The sequence below is a fragment of the Mytilus californianus genome, unplaced genomic scaffold (assembly GCF_021869535.1).
Source record: "Mytilus californianus isolate M0D057914Y unplaced genomic scaffold, xbMytCali1.0.p SCAF_8, whole genome shotgun sequence".
Lineage (NCBI taxonomy): Eukaryota > Metazoa > Mollusca > Bivalvia > Mytilida > Mytilidae > Mytilus > Mytilus californianus.
The window spans coordinates 56,199,759-56,224,115 of record NW_026262734.1 but is presented as its reverse complement, the minus strand read 5'-3'; the positions used below and the strand labels follow the sequence as shown (position 1 = coordinate 56,224,115).

The 24,357-nt window shown below is 32.6% G+C and overlaps 2 protein-coding genes across 9 annotated transcripts in view; both read right to left on the bottom strand.

The window, feature by feature from the left end:
- Positions 1–24,357, bottom strand: part of LOC127711078 (uncharacterized) — a 1,247,322-nt gene that overhangs the window by 766,524 nt on the left and 456,441 nt on the right. The gene's annotated exons all lie outside the window — the stretch shown is intronic.
- Positions 1,876–23,522, bottom strand: LOC127711082 (uncharacterized). 5 transcript variants are annotated; one of them, XR_007986470.1, is made up of 12 exons: positions 23,387–23,519; positions 17,667–17,928; positions 16,560–17,043; positions 15,340–15,438; positions 14,639–14,696; positions 12,669–12,731; positions 11,966–12,058; positions 11,082–11,185; positions 10,569–10,652; positions 9,096–9,399; positions 6,274–6,449; positions 1,876–3,368 (listed from the first exon to the last, which is right to left on the bottom strand). XR_007986470.1 is itself a non-coding variant. In XM_052217049.1 (4 exons), the coding sequence occupies exons 2-4, from the start codon at positions 17,920–17,922 to the stop codon at positions 15,417–15,419; spliced, it is 762 nt and encodes a 253-aa protein (XP_052073009.1). In that variant the 5' UTR covers positions 17,923–17,928; positions 23,387–23,522; the 3' UTR covers positions 15,339–15,416. The 5 variants fall into 5 exon arrangements, 1 of the variants encoding a protein (XP_052073009.1); XR_007986472.1 differs by lacking the exon at positions 10,569–10,652 and having other exon boundaries at positions 23,387–23,521; XR_007986471.1 differs by lacking the exon at positions 12,669–12,731 and having other exon boundaries at positions 23,387–23,520.

The following is a 24,357-nucleotide window of genomic DNA, read 5'->3' as shown; positions in this document are numbered from 1 at the left end:
GCCTCCGGATGTGGGAATTTCTCGCTACATAGAAGACCTGTTGGTGACCTTCTGCTGTTGTTTTTTCTATGGTCGGGTTGTTGTCTCTTTGACACATTCCCCATTTCCATTCTCATTTTTATGTCATGTACATGTCACAATCATTCTATACACTAAATATAGTAAGTTGACCTATTGCTTATAAATAGCTTCAAAGAAACAGACTGAACTATGAAAACTAAACAATGACCGATGAAAATGAGGTCAAGGTCACATGAACGATACTTGGCAGACAATTACAGCCTACTATACTTCCATACAACAGACATATTTGACCTATTGCTTATAGTTTTACACCAAAACACAAAACTTAACACCTTGCAATGAACAGTGAAAATGAGGTAAAGGTCAAATAAAACCTGTGAGACTGACACGTAGATCATAAAATATTTCTATGCATCAAAATAGTTGACCTATTGCATATACAATTTAATATTACAAAAAGACTAAAACTAAAAAAAAATATTTTTTTTATCTCTGAACCATGAAAATGAGGTAAAGTCAGATGACGCCTTACAATCATTCCATATAGTAAAAGAAAAAAGACAACAAAAAAATAACAACTGAACCATGAAAATAAGGTCAAGATCAGATGACACTTGCCAGTTGCACATTTTCACCTTTACAGTCCTTCCGTACCAGAAATATTGCTTATATGATATCCGAGATATGGACTTGATCACCAAAACTTTACCTTGTCCACTGATACATGAAATGAGGTCGAGGTCAAGTGAAAACTGTCTGACAGGTATGAGGACCTTGCAAGGTATGCACATACCAAATATAGTTGTCCTATTACTCATTTCAGACAGAATTTACATTACAAAAAATCTTCAACCTTTTATTTTTTCAAATAGTGGCGGAACCATGGACATGTGACAGATGGAAACTTCATAACATAAGCCATCTATATACAAATTTTATGTCGCCTGCTAATCACAGAACATGTAAGAGTCACTTTGACACTACATGTCGTCAGCATCAAAAATAACCAAAGCTTCAAAAATATGTCGAGAAACTTAATAATGCACAAATATGCATGGTTTATTTCAATATCAGTACATTTTTACTTGAAAAAATTGTGAAAAATATATTTCTCAAATGGTTTTTTTGTAAACATTGACCCCTGCTGGTGGCAATATTTTTCAACAGACCGGAGAAAAACGAAGACCATTTGTTCAGGACATGTCATAGATCATGACTTTTAAGTTTCAAGATTTTTGAAAATCGGAGGCTCACAATGACCCTGCATGTGTAGCCCTTTTGGCAATCCTTTTTTGGTCTAGATTTTCCACATATCTTAAGAGCTTTATAATATTCAAATATATGTATGGTTTAATTTGTTCAATTATCAGCTACTTTGTACTTGAGAAATTGGAAAAATATGATTTCCCGTAGGGTTTCTATGTAAACTTTGAGCCCTGGCTGTGGCCATTTTTCGTCAGACCAGAACAAAATAAGGATTTATGTAAAGTTTCAAAACATTTTGCCTAGTAGTTTCAGAGACAATCTTTGAAAATTGGCCAAACAGAATCTAAGATTTGCTCTAGCGGACATGTTTTTCATTGGACTAGAACAAAGTAGGGTCATTTGTTAAGGACCTTGCACTGACCATTCGTGCAAATTTTACTTAAAATCTGTCAAGAGGTTTCAGAGAATGAAAATGTGAAAACTTTATGACAAATGATGGTCATAACTTGATGGCAATTGGACTTTTACTTAGGTGAGCTAAAAAGTGTTTATGAAAATCTTCAAAATTTATTATAAATTTCCAAAAAAATACATGTAAGAATGTGGGTTTTTGCACTTGGACCTATATATACACATAACACATACTTTAATAAAACATTTTAATGAAAATAAACCTGACAGTTATGTTCTCCATAAATTGCAAAACAAAAGTTCATAGTATTATGATAACATTAGATCTAAATATTTTATTTTCAACAACTCATCAGTTTCCCTAACTGTTATACATGTTTTACAAAATAATCAAACTCAGATGTCTGTGCAGTTTGAGTCAAACAACAATTTAACATATAATACACCTGAGTTTCTTGTTGTTCAAAACTATAACATAATAAAATGTTTGGCAGGGCACAGCTTGACACCACCGCAGAAGTGGAACCCTGAAAAGTGGGAGCAAATATGGACACAACATTCGAGTTTCATACAGCTCTGAATTTGGATTGTGATTAAAAAGTTGAAACTGCATAGGTTTCTGACACAGAATGAATGGGGTCTAAAAGCTGAAAAGTTTAAAATTGGACATTCACTTTTTATGGTCCATTTTCCAAAATTTAAATACATGGTTAGATTCAGCGTATCAAAGAACCACAAGAACTCAATTTTTGATGAAATCAAATAAAGTTGCAATTTTGGACCCTTTAGACCTTAATGTGGTCCAATTTGATAACGGGGCCCAAATATCAAAAATCTAAATACATGGTTAGATTGAGCATGTCAAAGAACGAACCCCTTATATTCAATTTTGGTTGAAATCAAACAAAAGTTTAATTTGAACCCCTATTTGGACCAACTTGAAAACTGGGCCCATAATTAAAATTCATACATTTTCAGATTCAGCATATCAAACAACCCCAAGAATTATTTTTTTGTTAAAATCAAACTAAGTTTAATTTTGGACCCTTTGGATCTTAATGTAGACCAATTCGAAAACAGGACCAAAAATTCAGAATCCAAATACACGGTTAGAATCGACATATCAAATAATTCAATTTTTGATGAAATCAACAAAAAAAGAGTTAAAATTTTACCCTTTTGGCCTCTTCCTCCTAAACTGTTAGGACCAAAACTCCAAATATCAATCCCAACCTTCTTTTTGTGGTGAAAAACCATGTGTTTAAATTTCATAGACTTTTATTTACTTATACTAAAGTTATCGTGTGAAAACCAAATGTCTATGGACAACGACAACATGATACCATTTGTATAAGAATTTATATGATCAATATATTTATACAGAAATATTCAAATTTGTATTTGTAACAACCTTTGCACCAGGCAAGACAAAAAATGAAGATGAAGTATGGATGAGTATTAAAATTAGAGGCTCCCATGAATGGTTTATGCCAGTCCAAAGCCTGGTGAGTTTGCAATTCCAAAAGTCATTAGTTTTTTGAATGTATTAAAATCTACTGAAACTGGAAGCTTCAACTCCATTGAGCATGTGTTTGCTTTTGGAAACAATCCTGAGTCATGAAGAAAAGTAATAGATGGTGATGGATCAAATCCTAATGGAGGTACACTGTCTGCTCCAGTTGCAAATGATAAAACATCACCTAAGGTAATTTCACCATCCTCATCTTCTGAAATAAGACAAATATAAAAACTTTATACAAAATGTTGACTTCAGTTGAGGTTTACTCATGTTTATACAAACCAGGTAAGTAATTGAATGACCAAAACCAACAGCCAAGCTGGTAGTAGATCAATCACAGGGAATGTCCATATAGTCATAATTATACAAAAATCAAAGAGGATAACTGATTCATTAAATGTTATGTAACAAAGTTGAACTTTAGTTGGCTATAAAAGCTAAACAACCTCACTCAATAAACTTTCATATTACTACATGAACAATATTTTTTATGCTTCACATCTCAATGAGGTCACAATATGAAATAAAACAAAGTCTGTCTTTACATGGTTTATTATATCACTGGTCCCTAATTTTTTTAAAGATAAAAACAATGACAAGAATGTGTCCAAAGTACAGGGATGCCCTACTCGCATTATCATTTTCCATGTTCAATGGACTGTGAAATTGGTGAAGTTTCAAAGTTGAAGGCACATAATTTCAGTCAAATCAGCAGAGCAGAAATAATGGTATACTTTTATCTGCAAATTTTTGAAAAAAAGTTGGGATGGACTGTGGACCAGTCAAAAACATCATTTCCTTCGCAACTTGGTTGCCTTCGGTATAATAACATGCATTGTGAGATACACCCAGTCCCCCATGCAACATTCAGAGCAAGTGATATTACGTGTGCACATCTTCATAAAATGTCCCTCTGTATTGCACTGACTGGATGCAAGGAGTTGCAGCTATAGTGATTTTTACTTTTATTTAACAAAATTTTAATTGCAATTATGACAGCATTGGCTGACCTAGAAGTCATGGCCACACAAGACTTTAAATCTCGCAATTTGAAGGGGTAAATTAATAAAATGCTTTGCTGAGCACAGCTGGATATGCTCTCAGAGGTCCAACCCTGAATAGTTGGGGCAAAAATGGACACAATATTAAAGCTTGATACCGGTCTAAAGGAGTAGGTCCAGTAAGGGCCGATTTTGGCCTCAAATTTCAGGTTCATCTAACGAAAGATTTTAGACACTTTTTAAACACTGAAGTGTCTATTTCAATTGATTCAATTAGTTTATGTGACATATTTTAACTGATGTAGTCATTAAAAAACGCTTCGATTCAAGCTAAAATATGAAAAATCTATCAAATATGCCAGAAAACGTCACTTTTCGGATGGTTTTTGTCAAAAATGAAAGTGGCCGCATCCGTGTTCATCCTCAACCTTTATATATGTTATGTAATATCATCAAATAGAACTTACATTTCAATATTATGAATGAACAAGAATGTGGCCACTTTCATTTAAGATGGAAACCATCTAAAATCTAACCAAAATGCTAAAATTGTGAAGATTTCAGTAATTTAGCATGACTTCATGATGCTAGTACCCGATACATGTGCATTGTATTGTCAAAAACAGTCCATATTTATGTAGCAGAAGCATTCTACTTTCCAATAAATAGCTAAAAGATTACATTTTCAAAATTTTGTAAAACTGCTATATTTTGGGGCCAAAAAGGGGTCTTATTGAACCTACTCCTTTGGATTGTATAGAATATTTGACATATAGGTTTCTGAATAAACGTAGTCAAAGAACTTGAAATCTGTTATAAAAATTGAATTTATATTCAATTAAAGATTTCTTGCTGTGCTGTTGCTCAATACTTAGTAAATCTGTTGTCAGACTATAAACAAATAAATTTCAATAATTACTCAATGTTATATATCAAAAATTTAATAAAAAAACCTATAGGGAGGTTATCTTAATAGATATAAATCAGACATCAAAGTTTAATAAAAACTAGAGGCTCTAAAAAGCCTGTGTCGCTCACCTTGGTCTATGTGAATATTAAACAAAGGACGCAGATGGATTCATGACAAAATTGCATTTTGGTGATGGTGATGTGTTTGTACATCTTACTTTACTGAACATTCTTGCTGCTTACAATTATCTCTATCTATAATGAACTTGGCCCACGTAGTTTCAGTGGAAAATGTTAGTAAAATTTACAAATTTTATGAAAATTGTTAAAAATTGACTATAAAGGACAGTAACTCCTTAGGGGGTCAATTGACCATTTTGGTCATGTTGATTCATTTTAAGGTCTGACTTTGCTGTACATAATTGCTGTTTACAGTTTATCTCTTTCTATAATAAAATTCGAAATAATAACAAAAAACAGCAAAATTTCCTTAAAATTACCAATTCAGGGGCAGCACCCTAACAACGGGTTGTCCGATCAATCTGAAAATTTCAGGGCAGATAGATCTTTACCTGATAAACAATTTACCAACAGTCAGATTTGCTCTAAATGCTTTGATTTTTGAGTTAAAAGCCAAAAACTGCATTTTACCCCTATGTTCTATTTTTAGCCGTGGCAGCCATCTTGGTTTGATGGCCGGGCCATCAGACACATTTTTTAAAAAAGAAACCCCAAAATGATTGTGGCCAAGTTTGGATCAATTTGGCCCAGTAGTTTCAGAGGAGAAGATTTTTGTAAAAGATTACTAAGATTTACGAAAAATGGCTAAAAATTGACTATAAAGGGCAATAACTCCTAAAGGGGTCAACTGACCATTTCGGTCATGTTGTCTTATTTGTAGATCTTACTTTGCTGAACATTATTGCTGTTTACAGTTTATCTCTATCTATAATAATATTCAAGATAATAACCAAAAACAGCAAAATTTCCTTAAAATTACCAATTCAGGGGCAGCAACCCAACAACGGGTTGTCAGATTCATCTGAAAATTTCAGGGCAGATAGATCTTGACCTGATTAACAATTTAATCTCTTCAGATTTGCTCTAAATGCTTTGGTTTTTGAGTTATAAGCCAAAAACTGCATTCTACCCCTATTTTCTATAACAATTCTTATTATCAATCCAATACTTTCTAAATACTACCTTTTGAACTTCTCCTCTCAAGTCACCATCTGTTATATCTTCAATATTCCTTTCTCCAGCTTGTCCCACTAACGCATTGTACATAGCTGGAGAAAGGAATTTTGTTGATGGTCCTCCGTGTACAATGGATAGGGAAAAGAATAATCCAACATCTCTGTACAGATTGTCTTCTAGGGCTACAATAAAACAAAACTAAATATTTTGCTGAAATGTGATAAAAGATTTAAGATATATTAAATTTAACATTAAGAGGCCTTAATAGACATGATAGATGTCAAAGAATAAATTTTACTATTCATAACTATATATTATCAATCCCTGATTCAGTGATATAATATATATCATGTTTGTTTTGTGTTTCACAGACCTTCCAGAAATCAGAAGCAAAATGAAGGAAAACAAGAATGTGTCCCTAATACATGGATGCACCATCTGCATTATAATTTTCTGTTTAGTGGACCGTGAAAATGGGGTAAAAACTCTAATTTGGCATTAACATTTGAAAGATAATATCATAAGGTACAAGTATACTAAGTTTCCTCAACTTCATCAAAAACTAACTCAACCAAAAACTTTAACCTGAAGCTGGACAGACGGACGGAAGAACAAACGAACAAACGAACGAACAGACCAGAAAACATAATGCCCATAAATGAGGCATAAAAATGGTCCTTCCCTTTAAAACTGTAACAAGTGTCTAGATCCCCAAAGTGTCCCCTATTGTAAATGGTGTGAGGGTTATTGTGAGAGATCCCTAATGCACCAGCTCTAGATGAGGATTCCCAAGTAATGTGTAAAAGAAATCTCTGTGTATTGATATTGGACATGTTTCTATTGAGCTTAACCATTTGTGGTGATAAGGAAAGTAGAGGGACATAGAATAAATGTGTAAAAACTATGGAGCTATTAAAAGTTCAAAGAACTTATTGTGTTAAAACAGGGATTTTTGACCACAAGGAGCCGCATCACGAAAGAATACTCTGGGTTTGCTAATTTACAGAAAAAGTAATCTCACTTCGTACCCTGAAAATTTAACCACAAATAAAATAAACTGCTTCGCTGAGCGCAGCTGGATACGCCCGCAGAGGTCCAACCCTGAACAGTTGGGGCAAAAATGGACACAATATTCAAGCTTGATACAGGTCTGAATTTGGATTGTAATTAAATATTTGATATATTATAGGTTTGTGAATAAATGTAGTCAAAGAACTTGAAATTGGTTATATGAAAGATTTTTTGCTGTTGTGCAATACACTGTGCTGTTGCGCAATACTTAGTACATGTGTTGTCAGACTATAAACAAATAAAATCTTATAACTCTGAAATATGAAAAATCGAAAATTTATAAAAATCAAAAGGGAGCTTACAAAAAAAGATATAAACAATTTACCAAAGTTTCATAAAAAATGCTGAAATGCTGAAAGCATTTTTGAGTTATTGTCTGAAAACTGAAAAATCCCCCTTTTTGTAATGAATAAAACCCCATAAATATATATTCTGAAATTTATAAAAATAAAAAGGGAGCTCATGTCGATAGAAATAAACAATTCACCAAAGTTTCTTGCAAATTGGTGAAATTGCTTTTGAGTTATTGTCTGAAAACTGGAAAATCCCCCCTTTTTTAATGAATAAAACCCCAAAACTCGGAAATGGTAAATCCGAAATTTATAAAAAAACAAAGAAGGCTCACGTCAATAGATATGAACAATTCATAAAAGTTTCATGCAAATTGGTGAAATTGTTTTTGAGTTATTGTCCGAAAACTGGAAAATCCCCCCTTTTTTAATGAATAAAACCCCAAAACTTGGAAATGGTGAATTCGAAATTTATATAAAACAAAAGGGAGCTCACGTCAATAGATATGAACAATTTACAAAAGTTTCATGCAAATTGGTGAAATTGTTTTTGAGTTATTGTCCGAAAACTTGAAAATCCCCCCTTTTTTAATGAATAAAACCCCAAAACTCAGAAATGGTAAATCTGAAATTTATAAAAAACGAAAGGGAGCTCACGTCAATAGATATAAACAATTCACCAAAGTTTCATGCATATTGGTTAAAGCATTTTTGAATTAATGTCCGACATGTTGACGACGGACGGACGGACAGACGGACAGACGGACGGACAGCGGTATACCATAATACGTCCCGAAAACGGGCGTATAAAAATGTCTCAGCTTCAAAACGAGCCATCATATATATCCAAGTTAACGATATGGACTGAGCAACAGAAGAAAACGTTACCATTACGGCCTATGGAGAAACAATTGCAAACCTTGACCCAGATGATTGATAATTGAACATGACAGAATACCTCTCCATCCCTATAAAGTGGGAGACATAAAAATGTAACTGTATAGAGAATACATGAAATTCCTTTTTTAATCGTTCACCAAGATGAGACAATATAATCATCAGTGATATTGTTTGCCTTAAATTAGTGGAGAATAAAGGCTTTTTCCCCTGGAGAAGAATCCCAATTTGAAAAAAATAATGGCTTAAAATTATTCCCAAAAAGACAATTTTATTCCCAAACAGTGCTGTCTCAGTAGAAATGAATGAAGTGCATGAATACAAACTGAAAAACACTCATTTAAACATTTTTCATGCCTAAAATGACTATACTTGCAGATTTGAGGGTCTATTTATGTATCATCACTGACAAAATGAGGTCTTATTTTAAAGCAGGGTTTGCCATTGAAGTTTCAGTCAAATTCATGGTTAATTTAAATTTCCCAATTTGATGAAAATGACACATATTTTCCCAATAAAAAAGGGTAGAGGTAGTTTAGAAAAAAGCCAACAATATCACTGGAATCGTACCTGATGTACTATAGGCCAAAATTCTTCTGTTTTCAGGACCTTCAAAAATGTGCAGGTATTGGATCTTTTTCATCAGCATTCTCAAGAACTCTCTTTTTGGTCCACCTTCATCTATGGCAATTCCGCGATTCCTACATCGTCCGTAAACTTCACACTTATCTTGCTTTTAGCACAGAAGGATTTCCTTTTGATGGCTCTCTGAGCACCATCTAAAACAAGGTTTCTGTTGATATTGAATTTCGTTATCTTCTCCAGGTCAACCTGTGACTGTAACTTTATTAATAACTCTGGCAAACTGATATCACTAAAATGAACAAAAAATAGATGACACAACACAGGTTTCTGACACATAATGAATGTGGTCTAAGAACTTAAACTTAAAAACTTTAAATTTTAAATTGGACATTACCTATTATGGTTCAATATCTAAAATCAAAATACATGGTTAGATTCAGCATATCAAAGGACCCCAAGAATTCAATTTTTGAGGAAATCAAATAAAGTTCAATTTTGGACCCTTTAGACCTCAATGTGGACCAGTTTGATAACCGGGCCCAAACATCAAAAATCTAAATACATGGTTAGATTAAGCATATATCAAAGAACCCCATATATGCAATTTTTGTTGAAATCAAACAAAGATTTATTTTGGACCCCAATTTGGACCAACTTGAAAATTTGGCCTATAATCAAAAATCTAATACATGTTTAGGTTCAGCATATCAAAGAACCCCAGGGATTCAATTTTTTTTTTATATCAAACAAAGTTAAATTTTGGACCACAATTTGTACCAACTTGAAAACTGGGCCCATAATAGAAAATCTAAGTACATTTTTAGATTCAGCATATCAAATAACCCCAAGGATTCATTTTTTGTTAAAATCAAACTTAGTTTAATTTTGGACCCGTTGGACCTTAATGTAGACCAATTTGAAAACGGGACCAAAAATTAAGAATCTACATACACAGTTAGATTCGGCATATCAAAGAACCCCAATTATTTAATTTTTGATGAAATCAAACAAAGTTTAATTTTGGACCCTTTGGGCCCCTTATTCCTAAACTGTTGGGACCAAAACTCCCAAAGTCAATCCCAACCTTCCTTTTGTGGTCATAAACCTTGTGTTTAAATTTCATAGATTTCTATTTACTTATACTAAAGTTATTGTGCGAAAACCAAGATAAATGCTTATTTGGGCCCCTTTTTGGTCCCTAATTCCTAAACTGTTGGGACCTCAACTCCCAAAATCAATCCCAACCTTCCTTTTGTGGTCATAAACCTTGTGTTTAAATTTCATTGATTTCTATTTACTTAAACTAAAGTTATAGTGCGAAAATCAAAAAAAAATGCTTATCTGGGCCCTTTTTAGCCCCTAATTCCTAAACTGTTGGGACCAAAACTCCCAAAATCAATCCCAATTTTAGTGCAATTTAAGTATACATAAATAAACATGAAATCTTCAAATACGTACACATCCATTGGTATGGTTTTGTCACCTTCATCATCAGAGTCATCAACTGTTACTATTTCAGTTTCAAACAGCTGGACATATGACCTAAGTAATAAATAAATCTTGGTTTGATTAACCTATTGTACATTCTGTACGAATAGTGTTTGTGTTGTTACATTAAGTTAACAATGCTTTACAAATGACTAAGACTGGATGGCGAGCTATTTACGAATGAAGTTATCTAAAAACAATCAGCCATTTGTTGAAAATTATTTGACATGTCAAATCAGGGATCAGCAGAATGTATAAGAGTTGTTTTAAGAGTTAAATTCCAATGCTTGCTGTGAATGACAAAAAAGTTGTAGATTTGTGAGCATTTATTAGAAAAAAATTCTGTATGTGAATTGGTATTAATACTAAGAAAGATGTGAACTTGGAAGTAAACTTAAATGTAAATCAGTCAAGTAAAAAATATAGGTTACAGTGATTCATTATATCAAGAAATTGTGTCCAGATTATCTACAAATAAAATACCTGTAAGTTGAAGGACATGCCGGAGCATCATTACCAGTGGATGACCGCAAGCTTAATCGAGATCTACGCTCTCTACGTTCTAAGCACGATGGATGAAATGTTATCTATAAAACAGGGTAATCCGTCTTAAAATTAAACAATTTTAAATTGTAAAACAATTGCAGAGTATTCTTGGTCAGCACATATAGCATTTCAACTTATCATACATGCATGTTATTTTAATTCATTTTGATTTTTTAACAAATGTATACTGCTTGTCATCTAAATCAGGTTTCACTTTCTAAGACCTGCTGCTCACTATTTACAGATTCAGTTAATACTGCCATTTTTCTGAAATGAAATCTCCCTAGGCACTTTTGTTTTCTTTTTGACATTTCTTTAATAATAGTGATGGCAGGCGTTGAAATATCTGAATTGTCCATTACTAAAGATTACAGAAACTCAGTTCAGAACTGATACTGGTAGATTTAAATCAAAATTGATCACCTGTGGCGTAAACAGCTATTTAGAACAAGAGATTGAAATAAATTTGGGGCCTTTCTTTTAATGCAATAACAAATTTTCAGTGCGGCATTTGTACATGTTGTATGTAAAATGCAAATTTTGCAATAGTGCCTCCTAGAACATGTAGAATACTCTGTAACTAGTTTAAATCAAAGTCCATTGAAATATATTAAATCCAGAGTGCTCACAAGGATGAAACAAACTGAAAATTTTGAAGTTCTGTTTGCCCATGACAATCAATCTATGATCTTAAAAAAGCAATCACATTTGAGGTCATGATATGTAATGAGTTTGTTAAAATGATGCATGACACACATTTCATAATAAAACCTTTTCACATCCATTCTAATGGAATAGCTAAGTTACATGTAAATACTAACTGTCGGTGTGCCTGTATCTTCCCGATCACCTTCCGGATCATCTTCCACTATATCCTGACTTTGCACAGTTTTGGTGATGTCTGTTTGTGGTTTCTACAATATTCATAAAACTATATTATCCTAGTTCAATAAATTCCTTCAGGATTATTATCCTACAGGAGTGTGTCAAAAATACACACCAGAAACATACACTTCAAAATATTGAAGTAATATTTAGCACTAAATTCATAGAATACTGCAAATAATAATTTATTAGTTTAAACATATTTATTTATACTGGATTGGGAAACAAGTTTTTCATCTTATATTAATCCCTTTCCACTTTGCAGGTGCTAGTGCTGCTTGTAGCGGCATTACCCTGCTCTTTTTTTCGAAATCTACAAGGGTGTCTTTTACATGCAAGAGATATGACTCTCTCTTAACACTAATTTAATTTATTGCATACAACATGTACAAAGAGCTGTTCGGGAAGTAGTTTCATTGTGTACACTTAAAACTTATAGCACATGATGGAATGCTGTTTGCAATTAGATTTACATTAAACATTAACACTGTCATTGAAGCAAATGCCATTTTTTTTTAAAATAAAGCATATGTTGTGGAGCACAACAATAACCATATTGTATATTTCCATGAGTGTTTATTCATTTCATCACAAAAAAACAACAACAAAAAGTCTAAAACTTAAATCGTAAATACTAACTGGGGATGAGCCTGTATTTTCCTGGTCACTGTTCATACTTGCATTTGTGTCTGCTTGGGGTATCTGCATATTTACATATGAAAAAAGAAGTGTACATTTAATTGCAATTCAACTCGGAATATCATGTTTACCATTAAAATAGCTTTCATATTCTTTTAACTTTGATACAATAGTTTACATGCAAAAATAAGCAAATAAATGCATATTGACCCCTTTATTTTATTCTGTACCCCACTGCTAAGACCTATTGTTTGTTATTTTTTTATTTTTTGTTGTGAGGACTTTTTAAAGCTCTAGTAGATGAGCTCAACATTAGTGCTTATAAAACTGTGTAACTGTTTTCAAGATACAAGCAAAAACATGTGAAATTCTGACAGTTTTGCCCCTGATGATTTCATTGTAGCCCTAAATCAACTGAACAATTTGCAATTTTTTGGATCTAGCTAATGTACCGTTTTCCAGAGTCATAAGCAAAAATATGCGAAGAATACAAAACTTGAAGTATTTAAAGTGAGATACATCATGTACATGTACAATAAAACTGACAATTTTGCCCCTGCAGACTTTTTTGTAGATCTTAATGAGCTGAACAATTTGCAATTTTCATTTTGCAGTTTTCAAGTGCACAAAAGAGAAAAATTAAATAAAATGCCATACCACCTGGACTGGTTAATATCAGATTGACTTTAAAATGTCTGTATGGGTAGATCTTATTATGTACTGATCAATTTAATCCTATACCAGAATTTTGATATCTGTAACAGTTTTTAAGTTACATGCAAAACCCAGGTGTTGGATGCCATGGTCTATTTTTAGCCATGGCAGTCATGTTTTTGACCAATCAAAATTTTCCTTACAATTTTAAATAGAAACCCTGATAATGTTTTTGCCAAGTTTGGTCCCAATCTGTTCAGTAGTGGGAGAAGATTTTTATTTAAATTTACGACAAGGACGGACGCTCAGTGACGACAATAGCTCACATGGCCCAATGTTGTTTGCTCATTTTCAGACATGGATACTCAATATTTTTTCTTTCCCTTTCCTAGACATCCCCCCTCATAATTTTAATGCAAAGGTGTCATTTTTCTTCTGAAAAGTGTTAATATGGTAAATGTCACAACCATAAACAAACTAAAAAATCATTTTTAAAAATGCATGAATTTAGCTAACAAAGTGTGGTCATGAAAATATGTTTTATAAAAGGATGAACGTCAGCGAGTCGATCGATCTATATAAAAAAAAAATTGTTGTAGGGGCAAAAGATATAAAATTTATTTCATGAAAAGCTTAACGTTAACATCATCATGATGATCCATTTATCTGAATGTGTCACAAGATTGCTATTTAGTGTTACATGCACAATTGTTAATTACAAACTAGACTGTACTGTCTTCGAGGGAACCTGTATGTCGCCTGCATTTTATTGATAGCATTGCACACATTATTTATGTCCACAGTCCACTATGTGTAATTTCAAAGTTTTTGATAAACAGGATGTAGTTGAGTGACAGCAATGAAAAACAATTCTAAAGGATAAAGCATAGAGGTGCAAAATATCAAATGTCTGTACTGCATGTAGTTGTAGAGAAAACTGCAATGAAATTTTGCATACATATTTGACCAGCATGCCTTAAATATCAAAGTTTTTGGTATTAAATAGGAAGTACATAAGCAAAGCCATGAAAATGCTTTACGCGTCATAGTACTTCGAGATAAAGCATTCTCCAAAATATTAAGTCTGCTGCATGTAGTTGATAAGAAAACTGCAATGAAAATGTGTGACAACATTGCGGTGCATATGCGGCAAAGGTCTTGGAAAGATGGATTTTGTCAAAGTGACCCCTATATAAAACACAGGCGACATAAAAATATATTATATGTATCAGTATATACATGAAGTGCACTTGGATAAGAATATTAATCTATAGGTACATAGAGTGAGTATGATAGGATTACCAAGCATTTCATACCTGTTGTGTGTCGAGTACGAATACAATTTTCTGCCACTGTACAAATATTGTTTTTATCCTGTATTTATAAAATGTACAAATTATTTTTTCATACAAAACAGAATAACAGAAAGACATTCTTAAAAAAATGATTCCATATGAACACATCATATAGGAAAGCATGAATCATGTAAAATTAAAATTGGTCAAAGACAGAAAGGGCCAGTTTTTGTTAATCAAGAAGAAGAAGAGCTACAAACCTCACTCTGAAATCACATCTCATTGATGTGAGAGCCCATACAGAAGCTGCATACCAAATATGAAGAGCCTGTGATTTTTAGTTCCTGAGATAAATATTAAAAATACAGTATTTCCCTGCGACCAACATTCACATATTATAATTAAGCTGATTTTTCAACTCGCAAAATCCAGCCAAAAATCATTAATCTAACTTAAAGGTAAACGACCATCATCCTACATGTAGCAAGAGCAGAAACATCACCTTCATGTGATCTATCCACATGCAAAATAATAAAAGCCTATCACAAATTTTAGGTACATGCTAGACATGATTTTGTTTTGAGTGGCAGCTGTAGACTGATTACTATAGTGCGACCACCACTAAGAAACATTGTTTGATTTATTGTCGATTAAAACTACATGTGTAATATCCTGTGTTCTATGATTTTGAGCTCTAAAAAGTTATGATGCTGTATAATTACCTGTAAAGAGTGTGTCTTGCCGAATACTGGAAGTTCCTCGTCTGTCATGTCTGTGTCATCTAATTTGTTTTGATCCATCATGTCCATATCATTTTCGAACTAAAAATGAATTCATACTTGTAAAACAACTATCAATATTTTTGCAGTAAGATACTATATCACTTATTAGAAAACTTTTTATGTGTGTTAACGAACATTGCAAAAAATCTGCACCCATCCCCCCTAACAGAACATTACATTAAATTATATTTCTTTCCTTTAAATGGATATTGCAACTCCCTCAAGACTCATTATACAGTTTGATGTTATTAATTCTTTAATAAATATTTTGCGGCCCATATTTTGTCATACAACTATAAGTAGGTGTTTTACTGTTTACTTTCTCAGGTAACAGTTAACTTTGTGATCAATGCTTATGTGTAGTTGTCCTTCATGTATAGTTATACAATATTAAACTGTATTTGTCATATAAGTAACATTATACTTTTAACATAAACAAAAATAACAACAACAATAAAATAACTGAGTGGAACACACACATATCTATATATACACAAGTAAAACTAACTAAGAGTTCCCTGTCCTCAGTTCTTAAAAGACTGTTGTTAAAAACATAATAAAGGAACCTGTTTTTTCTGACACTTGGTTTATATTTGACGGATTTAGTAGGACTACTAGTTTTTCAGTATCAGATAGATTTGGAAACATAGGATTATCTATTGCCATGTCATTAAAAGGTTTTATACGTAAAGCATTATTAATTTGACAGTGGAGGAGTAAGTGATTTTCATCTTCTAAGATTTTACAAGTTGGACACGACGTAACGTTCTATTGTTTTGAGGTATGTTTAGATTATCTGCCCTTCAAAGATCAAATTATGGTAACTAATTCTAACTTTTTGTAAATAAACGTCTAGTTTGTTTCAAAAATTTGGATGAAGATAAAATGTTTGGTCTTGTTTGACTTTAATATTTTTGTATAAAAGAAAAAGTTTGTTATTTTCGTTTAAACTGTTCATGTTATTTTCCAGTAATTCTGAATTAAAGTTGCATGTAATATTCTTAATCAAAGTCTGTAGTTTTTCACTTGTTCCATATTTTGACAGGACACTATTTTTTGTATATCAATATTCATTTCTTGTGTTGAATCTACCAGAATTTTTCTAATTCCATTTTTTTGGAAAATATTGTACAATGAATGATAAAATACAATGTACACACCTCAGGGCCCTCGACAAGAACATATATAGCTTCCCTTGACCAATCAGAGCCTTCAGCCCTATTCCATCAAATTTGAATGTTGATGGTACATTTGGTTTGGATAATTTTTTATGGGAGCACGATAAAAAATTGATCTTGGTGGGATCTTTGTCAGTACTGTCAAATATGTCAAGTAGTTTGTTTTTAATAGTGTCCTCTGTATCCTCCGAACTTATGTTAATTAATCCTTCTTCTAGGATAATATCTGCACACAGAATGCCTGGCAATTTTATATTTCCAATAAAAACAACTTTATATGACTTTTCAAATAACTTCTTCTTCTTCTTCATTTGTTGTCTGATGTCTTTTCTGGAGGCAGCTCCCTGTATTGGTGAGAAATGTGTCCTTGGGTGTGAAGTGGCTTTTGACGACTTAAACACAGAAGCAATCTGCTGAGCCAATCCACTTGTACTTGGCCTGTTGCCAATGATATCTCTTGCTTGTCCTATATTAAGTAAATATTATCATAGTAAAATTAAAAAGATAAAATTAAAGCAGTTGGCGATTATCATGACAAAATTTTAAACTAGACAATTATTTGGAAAGATATTACTTCAGGTACATGTATCACAACTTAAAGACACGGTATCATACCATAATTTTTCAACACATTTTTTGGCGGTCATGTACTCGTCTAAAAGTACTGAAGTTAATTAGGTATCAAAAATCCTTTCACCCTTTTTATCATCTGTTTCACCCCTTATTTTCCAAAACAGTATTGGGTAGAAAGCTCAAAATCACTCACAGTCATCGTATAGTACTCAGATATCTTATTTTCAAAGTTCCTAAAGAACAATCAACTAATACTTTTAAATCCTTCTATAGTATTGCAAAAAAAAATCAGAGAATTTGCTCAAAAGATATAGGTTTAAAAAGAGCCTGTTCGAGACATAATTCATTGAACTTTTTTTTTCATCAATCTACAACAAAAGTGGGCAACTGATCTTTGCCAAGCTATTAGGTTTTTTGTTGAGTTTCATCAATACAAAGAGCTCAGCACCTGTACATGCTGTAGTTCTGTTGTACAAAAAAATAATTGATTTTTCTACCAACCATGAATGTACATACCAGCACATTCTGCTGTTGTTACAACAATATATCTTCTTGTTCCCCAACCTCCATCTGGAGAAGAAAACCCTCTTGTATCAGCTGCAACGGCTTTCAACACCCCTCCTACATGGTACCTCAAACCCACTGCTGAAGGAAACTGTGATTTGAGTGTCTCCCTCTCCAAAACGTCTTCTTTAAGTTGCAATAAGACCTCAGCATCATAACAAAGTTCACTATGTGAAACCTTTACATGCTTTATATGACCTGACATCATATAAACCTAAAAACAGAAATATGGAAACCAATTATTGATCAGAGTCTGAATCGTTCACCTAAAATATCATGACAATTGCCACCAAATATTTGAAATTTGGGAACACAACTGGACTATTTTAACTCACTTGTGCATATAATACTGGTTTCCATTGGCATTGATTTTGAATATTTTTTCTAATACATGTATATCCCTATCCTCTCCTCTCTATTTATATTTCACAGGCACTTGGGTTCCCAGCCAGATATACAGGGAAGTAAGAATTGTCCATTTTTATAAAAATTAGCAACCATGGGCCTGTGTTACAATGTATCTGAGTGCCCAAGAAACCCATAATGGCATTTATAACAAGAAGTAATTGTAACAAGATGCTGTTACGAAGTCTCCCAAACAAAGCTCCCTTAATTTGCAATTCCTATGGTCACAAATTCATTTGATTTGTTTTATTGTCCCATACAAGAACATATATATGGTCTAGGGACAAATATCTGGATCGTTTACAATTTATCAAACATGAGGGGGTGGGGGTGACCCTCACGGACTTCACCTATATTTCATTTGAATTGCGTTGTTATCCCATGCAAGAATATGGTTAAGGGGTGGGGATCTTGACCATTTACAATTTATCAAACATAAGGGGTGGGGATGCTCCCCATAGACGTCCCCTACATGTAATATTTCGTTTTATTTGTTTTATTGTCACATACAAGAATAAGTGGTTTACCGTTTAGGGGTGGGGATCTCAACCATTTAAAATATGTTCAAACATGATGGGGTAGGGGTGACCCCGATGGACTCTCCCTATTTTTCATTTGATGTGTTTAATTGTCCCATACAAGAATATATATGATATAGGGGTGGGGATCTTGACCGTTTACAAGTTTGCAAACTAGAGGGGATGGGAATGACACACACCCCCAACTTCCCTTTAATTTCATTTGTTTAACTGTCCCAAACTAAAGTATATATGGTTTAGGGGTGGGGATCTGAACCATTTACAAAATAATAGCACATTCTCAAATTGAAGGGGGTGGAGTGACCCAGGGACTCACCTTTAGTTTTATTATCCTGTGATCATTTTTGAAGACTATGTGTCTTTCACTTGCTGTTTTCAAGTTATAGATATAGGAAGTCATGTTGTGTGAATGCCAAAGAGACAACTCTCAATCCAAATAAAAGTTTATAAAAGTAAATAACCAGTATAATAATACTAATTATAGGTCAATGTACGGCCTTCAACATTATAGTCATTTAAAAATTAAAAAAAAATATAATCCCATAGGGTTCTGTAGTAAAACTGTCCCTTCCTTATGCCTCCCCAAAATACCCCTTAATAAACCCCGATACTGCTTGCACAAACGAAAGATTGATGGCTCCCCTAATCATATTAATTAGTCTAACATTTTATGAACCCTAAGTATATCTGACAAGCAAGTTTATTTTTCAAAACGTATCGGAAGAAAAAGAAAAATAATAATAAAAGTAATATGAACAGAGCAAAAACAATTAGTTTGGGAGACTAAATAATAAGAACAGTCTTTGCAACATTCCTGTGGAGTGCAGTCAGTTAGGGGTACTACTTGTACAAGTAATCTTTATTTACTTGAAGAAGTAAATAAAATAAACTTATATAAGTTAATAATAATGTTTGAATAATCTCCCCATAATTTTTTCAAAAATTTACCTGTATAAGTAAATTATTTTTACAATCCCACAAAAATTCTCAAGTTTTGAGGTGTAAAAACATGCCTTTAACAATTTTTCTCAGGTTAGCTCATAATCTTTGATTAGAGTTCAATGTTTCGTCTCATTAATTCAACAAAGAAACTGATTGGGCAAAGATCTTAAGTATTTGCGCAAGGCCTTCAAAAATTGCCCCTTGGGGGCTTGTAAATGAGCAGTGTTCTGAAGATAACAGACAAATGAGATTTTCATTGTCCATGACATTACACTTAAATGATATGTAAAGACATCTGCAAAGGACAAACAATCAAAAATTCTATTAGAGCAAAGAAGTCCTAAGAATTCAAGAAAAGAAGATAGGATGACTTTTTTACTTGTATAAGTAAAAAAAATCTGAATGTCTAAGGGACATAACTAAGCCCAATTTTTTTTTTTTACCTATACAAGTAAATAAAATACACTTGTATAAGTATCCTACAAATTTACTTATATAAGTATATTAATATTTACTTCTTCAAGTAAATAAAAATTACTTGTACAAGTAGTACCCCTGACTGGCAGTGTGTTGAACCTTCTATCAGTAGATACATTTTGTACATTGAAGGACCAATATGGATACACTTTTAGTATTTGACATATTGCAGAGAATGGTGGGTTGACTCAGTCCCACAAAGCATATTTGACACACAAAAAAGGTTTGGATAATCTATAAATATGCTTGGATATATAATCTATTGATAACCCAATCGACTACTTTTCAAATTGACAAAAGACTTCAGACCAGAAATAGAGTCAAACTCCTACCTGAAGATCTATTCAAAAAGTGTTTGTTTGTGCAACCCGACTTGATAAAATAGTCATAATGAATTTAATTCATTGAATTGTAACATGCTGTCATAGATACTTAATTTCCAATTCATTGTGTCACAAAAAAGGGTTAAAATGGAATCAACTTGGAGAAAATTTGACTGAACAGAATGGAGTGTGAGCCATACGTGTTAATTTTTATCAATGGAGATCACTAAAACTTGTTATAGAGCCAAGGGATATTTGTGTTTTAAATATACAAAGTCTAGAGTACTTGCAAGTAAGAAATTGATATTTTCAGTCATATAAAAGACCATAACTCTTATTCTATATGACAAATCTGGCTGACACTCAAGCCTGTCTATGAATTAATGGATATTAAGCTGCATGCTTTTAAATTTCATGAATCAATCAACAAACAAAAATTGTAGAATCCTTATATAAGTGAATTAAGAGCTGTGATATAAGTACATGATAAGCCCATTGCCCCTTTAGCTGGTCTTTATGCTTTAAATGATTTTTTTTTACATTAATTAAGCGGTTAGATTTCTCATTTAAATTGTTTGACAGTTGTCAATAGGGATCTTACATCAATAGATATAAACAATTCACCAAAGTTTCATGAAAGTTGGTGAAAGTGTTTTAGGGTTATTATTGTTCCACCCTTTTTTAAGTATAAAAGTTCATTACTGGAAAACGTATAATCTGAAATTTATAAAAATTGGAAGGTACCTTAAGCCAACAGATATAACATGTATAAACAATTCACCAAAATTTTGTGAAAGTGTTTATGAGTGATTGTCCGGAAACTGGAAAATTCCACCTTTTTTAGGCATAAAAATTCATGACACAGAAACATAAACTGTGAAATTAAAAAAAATTCGAAAAAGTCACATATACAGTATGTCAATAGATATAAACAATTCACCAAAGTTACAGACAACGGTATACAATAAAATGTCCGGTATTAGACAGGCGTATAAAAATGACACTTTTCTGTCAAACAAAGAGCCATAAATCCTGTTCTTGGGCTTATGCATTTTAAGCAAAAGTATCCATACCGAGGTGCCATAAAGAGAGAAAATCAATGGATAGAGAACAAAACACCAACAAGATGGTGACACATTCAACATACAATTTGGAATATTTACTTGTATATTAAAGGACTAATTCCCCCCTCCCCTTCCCCATTTTCCTAATGTAAATATAAATTTAATCCATTCAATAAATAGAACAAGTGAAACTACAAGCTACTGCTCACTGATGATACCCCCGCCGCAAGTGGATAATATTAATAGTGTAAAAATATGCAAGTGTTCGGTAAACAGGAAGTTGTTGAGTGATGAATCTGAAAACACATCTCACAGTATAGCTGACTTATATAAACCCTGAAACCAAATTTCAGAAATCCTTGTATTGAAGTTCCTGAAAAATGTGAAGAAAACTTTCAACTTTGCTATCATGTTTAAAATCATACAAGTGTTAGGTAAACAGGAAGTTGTTGAGTGATGAATCTGAAAACACATCACACGGTATAGCTGACTTATATAAACCCTGAAACCAAATTTCAGAAATCATTGTATTGTAGTTCCTGAAAAAATGTGATGAAAATTTTCAACTTGGCTATCATGTGTAAAATCATACAAGTGTTCGGTTAACAGGAAGTTGTTGAGTGATGAATCTGAAAACACATCACACGGTATAGCTGAATTACATAAACCCTGAAACCAAATTTCAGAAATCATTGTATTGTAGTTCCTGAGTAAAAATGCAAAAATATTCATGGGACGGACTGATGGAAAGATGGATGGACAGACAGAGTTAAAACAGTATACCCCCCCTTTTTTTAAAGCGGGGTATAATCCTAGTCAGTGCTAACACGTTGAAAACGACACATTTTCAATCATATAAAGGGCAATTTCTCCTTGAAATAAAAGTGAATCTGGCTGAAATTCGAAATTGTCCTATGAGAGGCTATGAATATATATATAGCTCTCATTATGTGTATAAATATGAACAAAATATGCTGACAAATAAAAGTTCTAGAGAGCTAAGAATTCCTGAAGAAAAATATGTTTTGAAATATGCAAAGACATATAGTAATTATTAACCACAGTGGGACGTGGAAAAAAAATCTACTTCAGGGATTCAGAGATGGGAACTAGAACACATTCCAATTTTTCCATAAACGGCCATTGTGGTGCATATTTCGGCACTTTTTTACATTGGTTATTAGATGTACCGCAACTGTTCCAGTTCTGGTTTACGGATTTTTTATAAACAAAGCGAGTACTTTGTGGCAAATAAACCAAGATTTCTATAGAAAATCCACAGCCTTCAATATTGAGATTTTTGTTATAAAATTTCAAACATAGATTACTCACTTGCTTTTCTAAAATGTGCTTGTGTTTATTAATTGTTTACAAAAAAATATAAGCAACCTGTAAATTCCCAAACATCTGGTGCTGAGCCTGTCAAGTGCACCCTAAAAGGTGTACTTAATTTGAGCTAAATTCTTATTTGTTTTAACTATTATTATAACTACAGTAATAAACTTGTTTTGAGAAAATTTCAATGCTCGCAATAATCCTATATCTATCAGTCATTAAATTGCCTTATTTGAGGGAACAAGGATAAATAGAAAAGGCTGTGGATGTTCTAGTCTAAATAATATTATGACGTCTGGCAAGGCTATTTTGGTCGCAGGAAGGCGTCCAAGAAAAAAATCAAAATAGCCTTGCCAGACGTCATAATTATTTGGACTATGGATTTTCTATAAACTTTCCATATGTTTAGTATTGAATCAACACAAGGGTACATAATCCGAACAGTAACACTAACAGTAACAGCCTGCAATGCCGGACTCGCAAGAACGCAAGATTTAGTTAGTGGGGCGACGCGTTTTTTTAATTCTTGGTCATGCATTCGTGTTGAGAAAGAAAGGGGGAATGCAAACAGTTACACAAAGCGTTACCTTCTCATATATCTATCAACAGCTAATCAAACGTACAACTTCAACATGTGAGTCAAGCAGGGGCTGCCATTTTCGACTATATCGACCAATCACAAACGTTGTTGCAAATTTGACCTTGTGACGTCAAACAATTTCCCATAATGCAATTATTGCATATAAATAAAAATTATTGCATATAAATAAAAAAACGACAGTTATACCAATTGAATGAAAAATATTGCAGTACAATGACAAGTTATACAAATTGAATAAAAAATATTGCATTTGAATGACAAATTATACCATTTGAATAAAAAATTATACCATTTGAATGAAAAATTATACCATTTGAATAAAAAATATTGCATTTAAATGAAAAAAATATGCCATATCAATGAAAAAATATACCATTAAAATAAAAAATATTGCATATAAATGAAAAAATATACCATTTAAATGAAAAAATATACCATACAAATGAAAAATTTTTGCATATAAATGAAAAAATATTGCATATAAATGAAAAAATATTGCATATAAATGAAAAAATATACCAATTAAATGAAAAATATTGCATTTAAATGAAAAATATCAAATTTTTGCAACCAATACCATGCCATAATCAATTACCTCTGTCATTTTTCTTTGTTTCCCATCTATGTGAATGTGAAAGATTTTATTTTTAGCTAAATTATACATATATGATGGACTGACATACAAAACAGATAAGGAAATTTGTATGTGGGGAATACATAAATAGAATCTTTTATTTCAACTGAGTACAAAGTTCTAAAGACCTGTGTCTCCTTCTTTTTTGTCCCCCGCGCAACGCGTTGCAGGGGACATAGAAACACCGTCCGTCCGTCCGTCTGTGCGTCCGTCCGTCGGGTCTTGTTAGCGCTCTCATGTGTAAATAAATAAATAAATAAATAATCTTTATTTCAAGAGGATAATCCCATTAGTTAAAACTAATCTTCCTGAGAGTCCTCAAA

Bases quoted from the DNA above. Each gene is read 5' to 3' on its own strand.
- LOC127711082 (XM_052217049.1), bottom strand. From the start codon at position 17,922: ATGATGTCAGGTCATATAAAGCATGTAAAGGTTTCACATAGTGAACTT. The intron at 17,044-17,666 runs GTATGTACATTC...TACTTAATATAG, and splicing joins AACAACAGCAGAATGTGCTG to GACAAGCAAGAGATATCATT. The intron at 15,439-16,559 runs GTGTGTACATTG...ATTCATTTTTAG, and splicing joins TTCTTGTCGAGGGCCCTGAG to TTCGAAAATGATATGGACAT.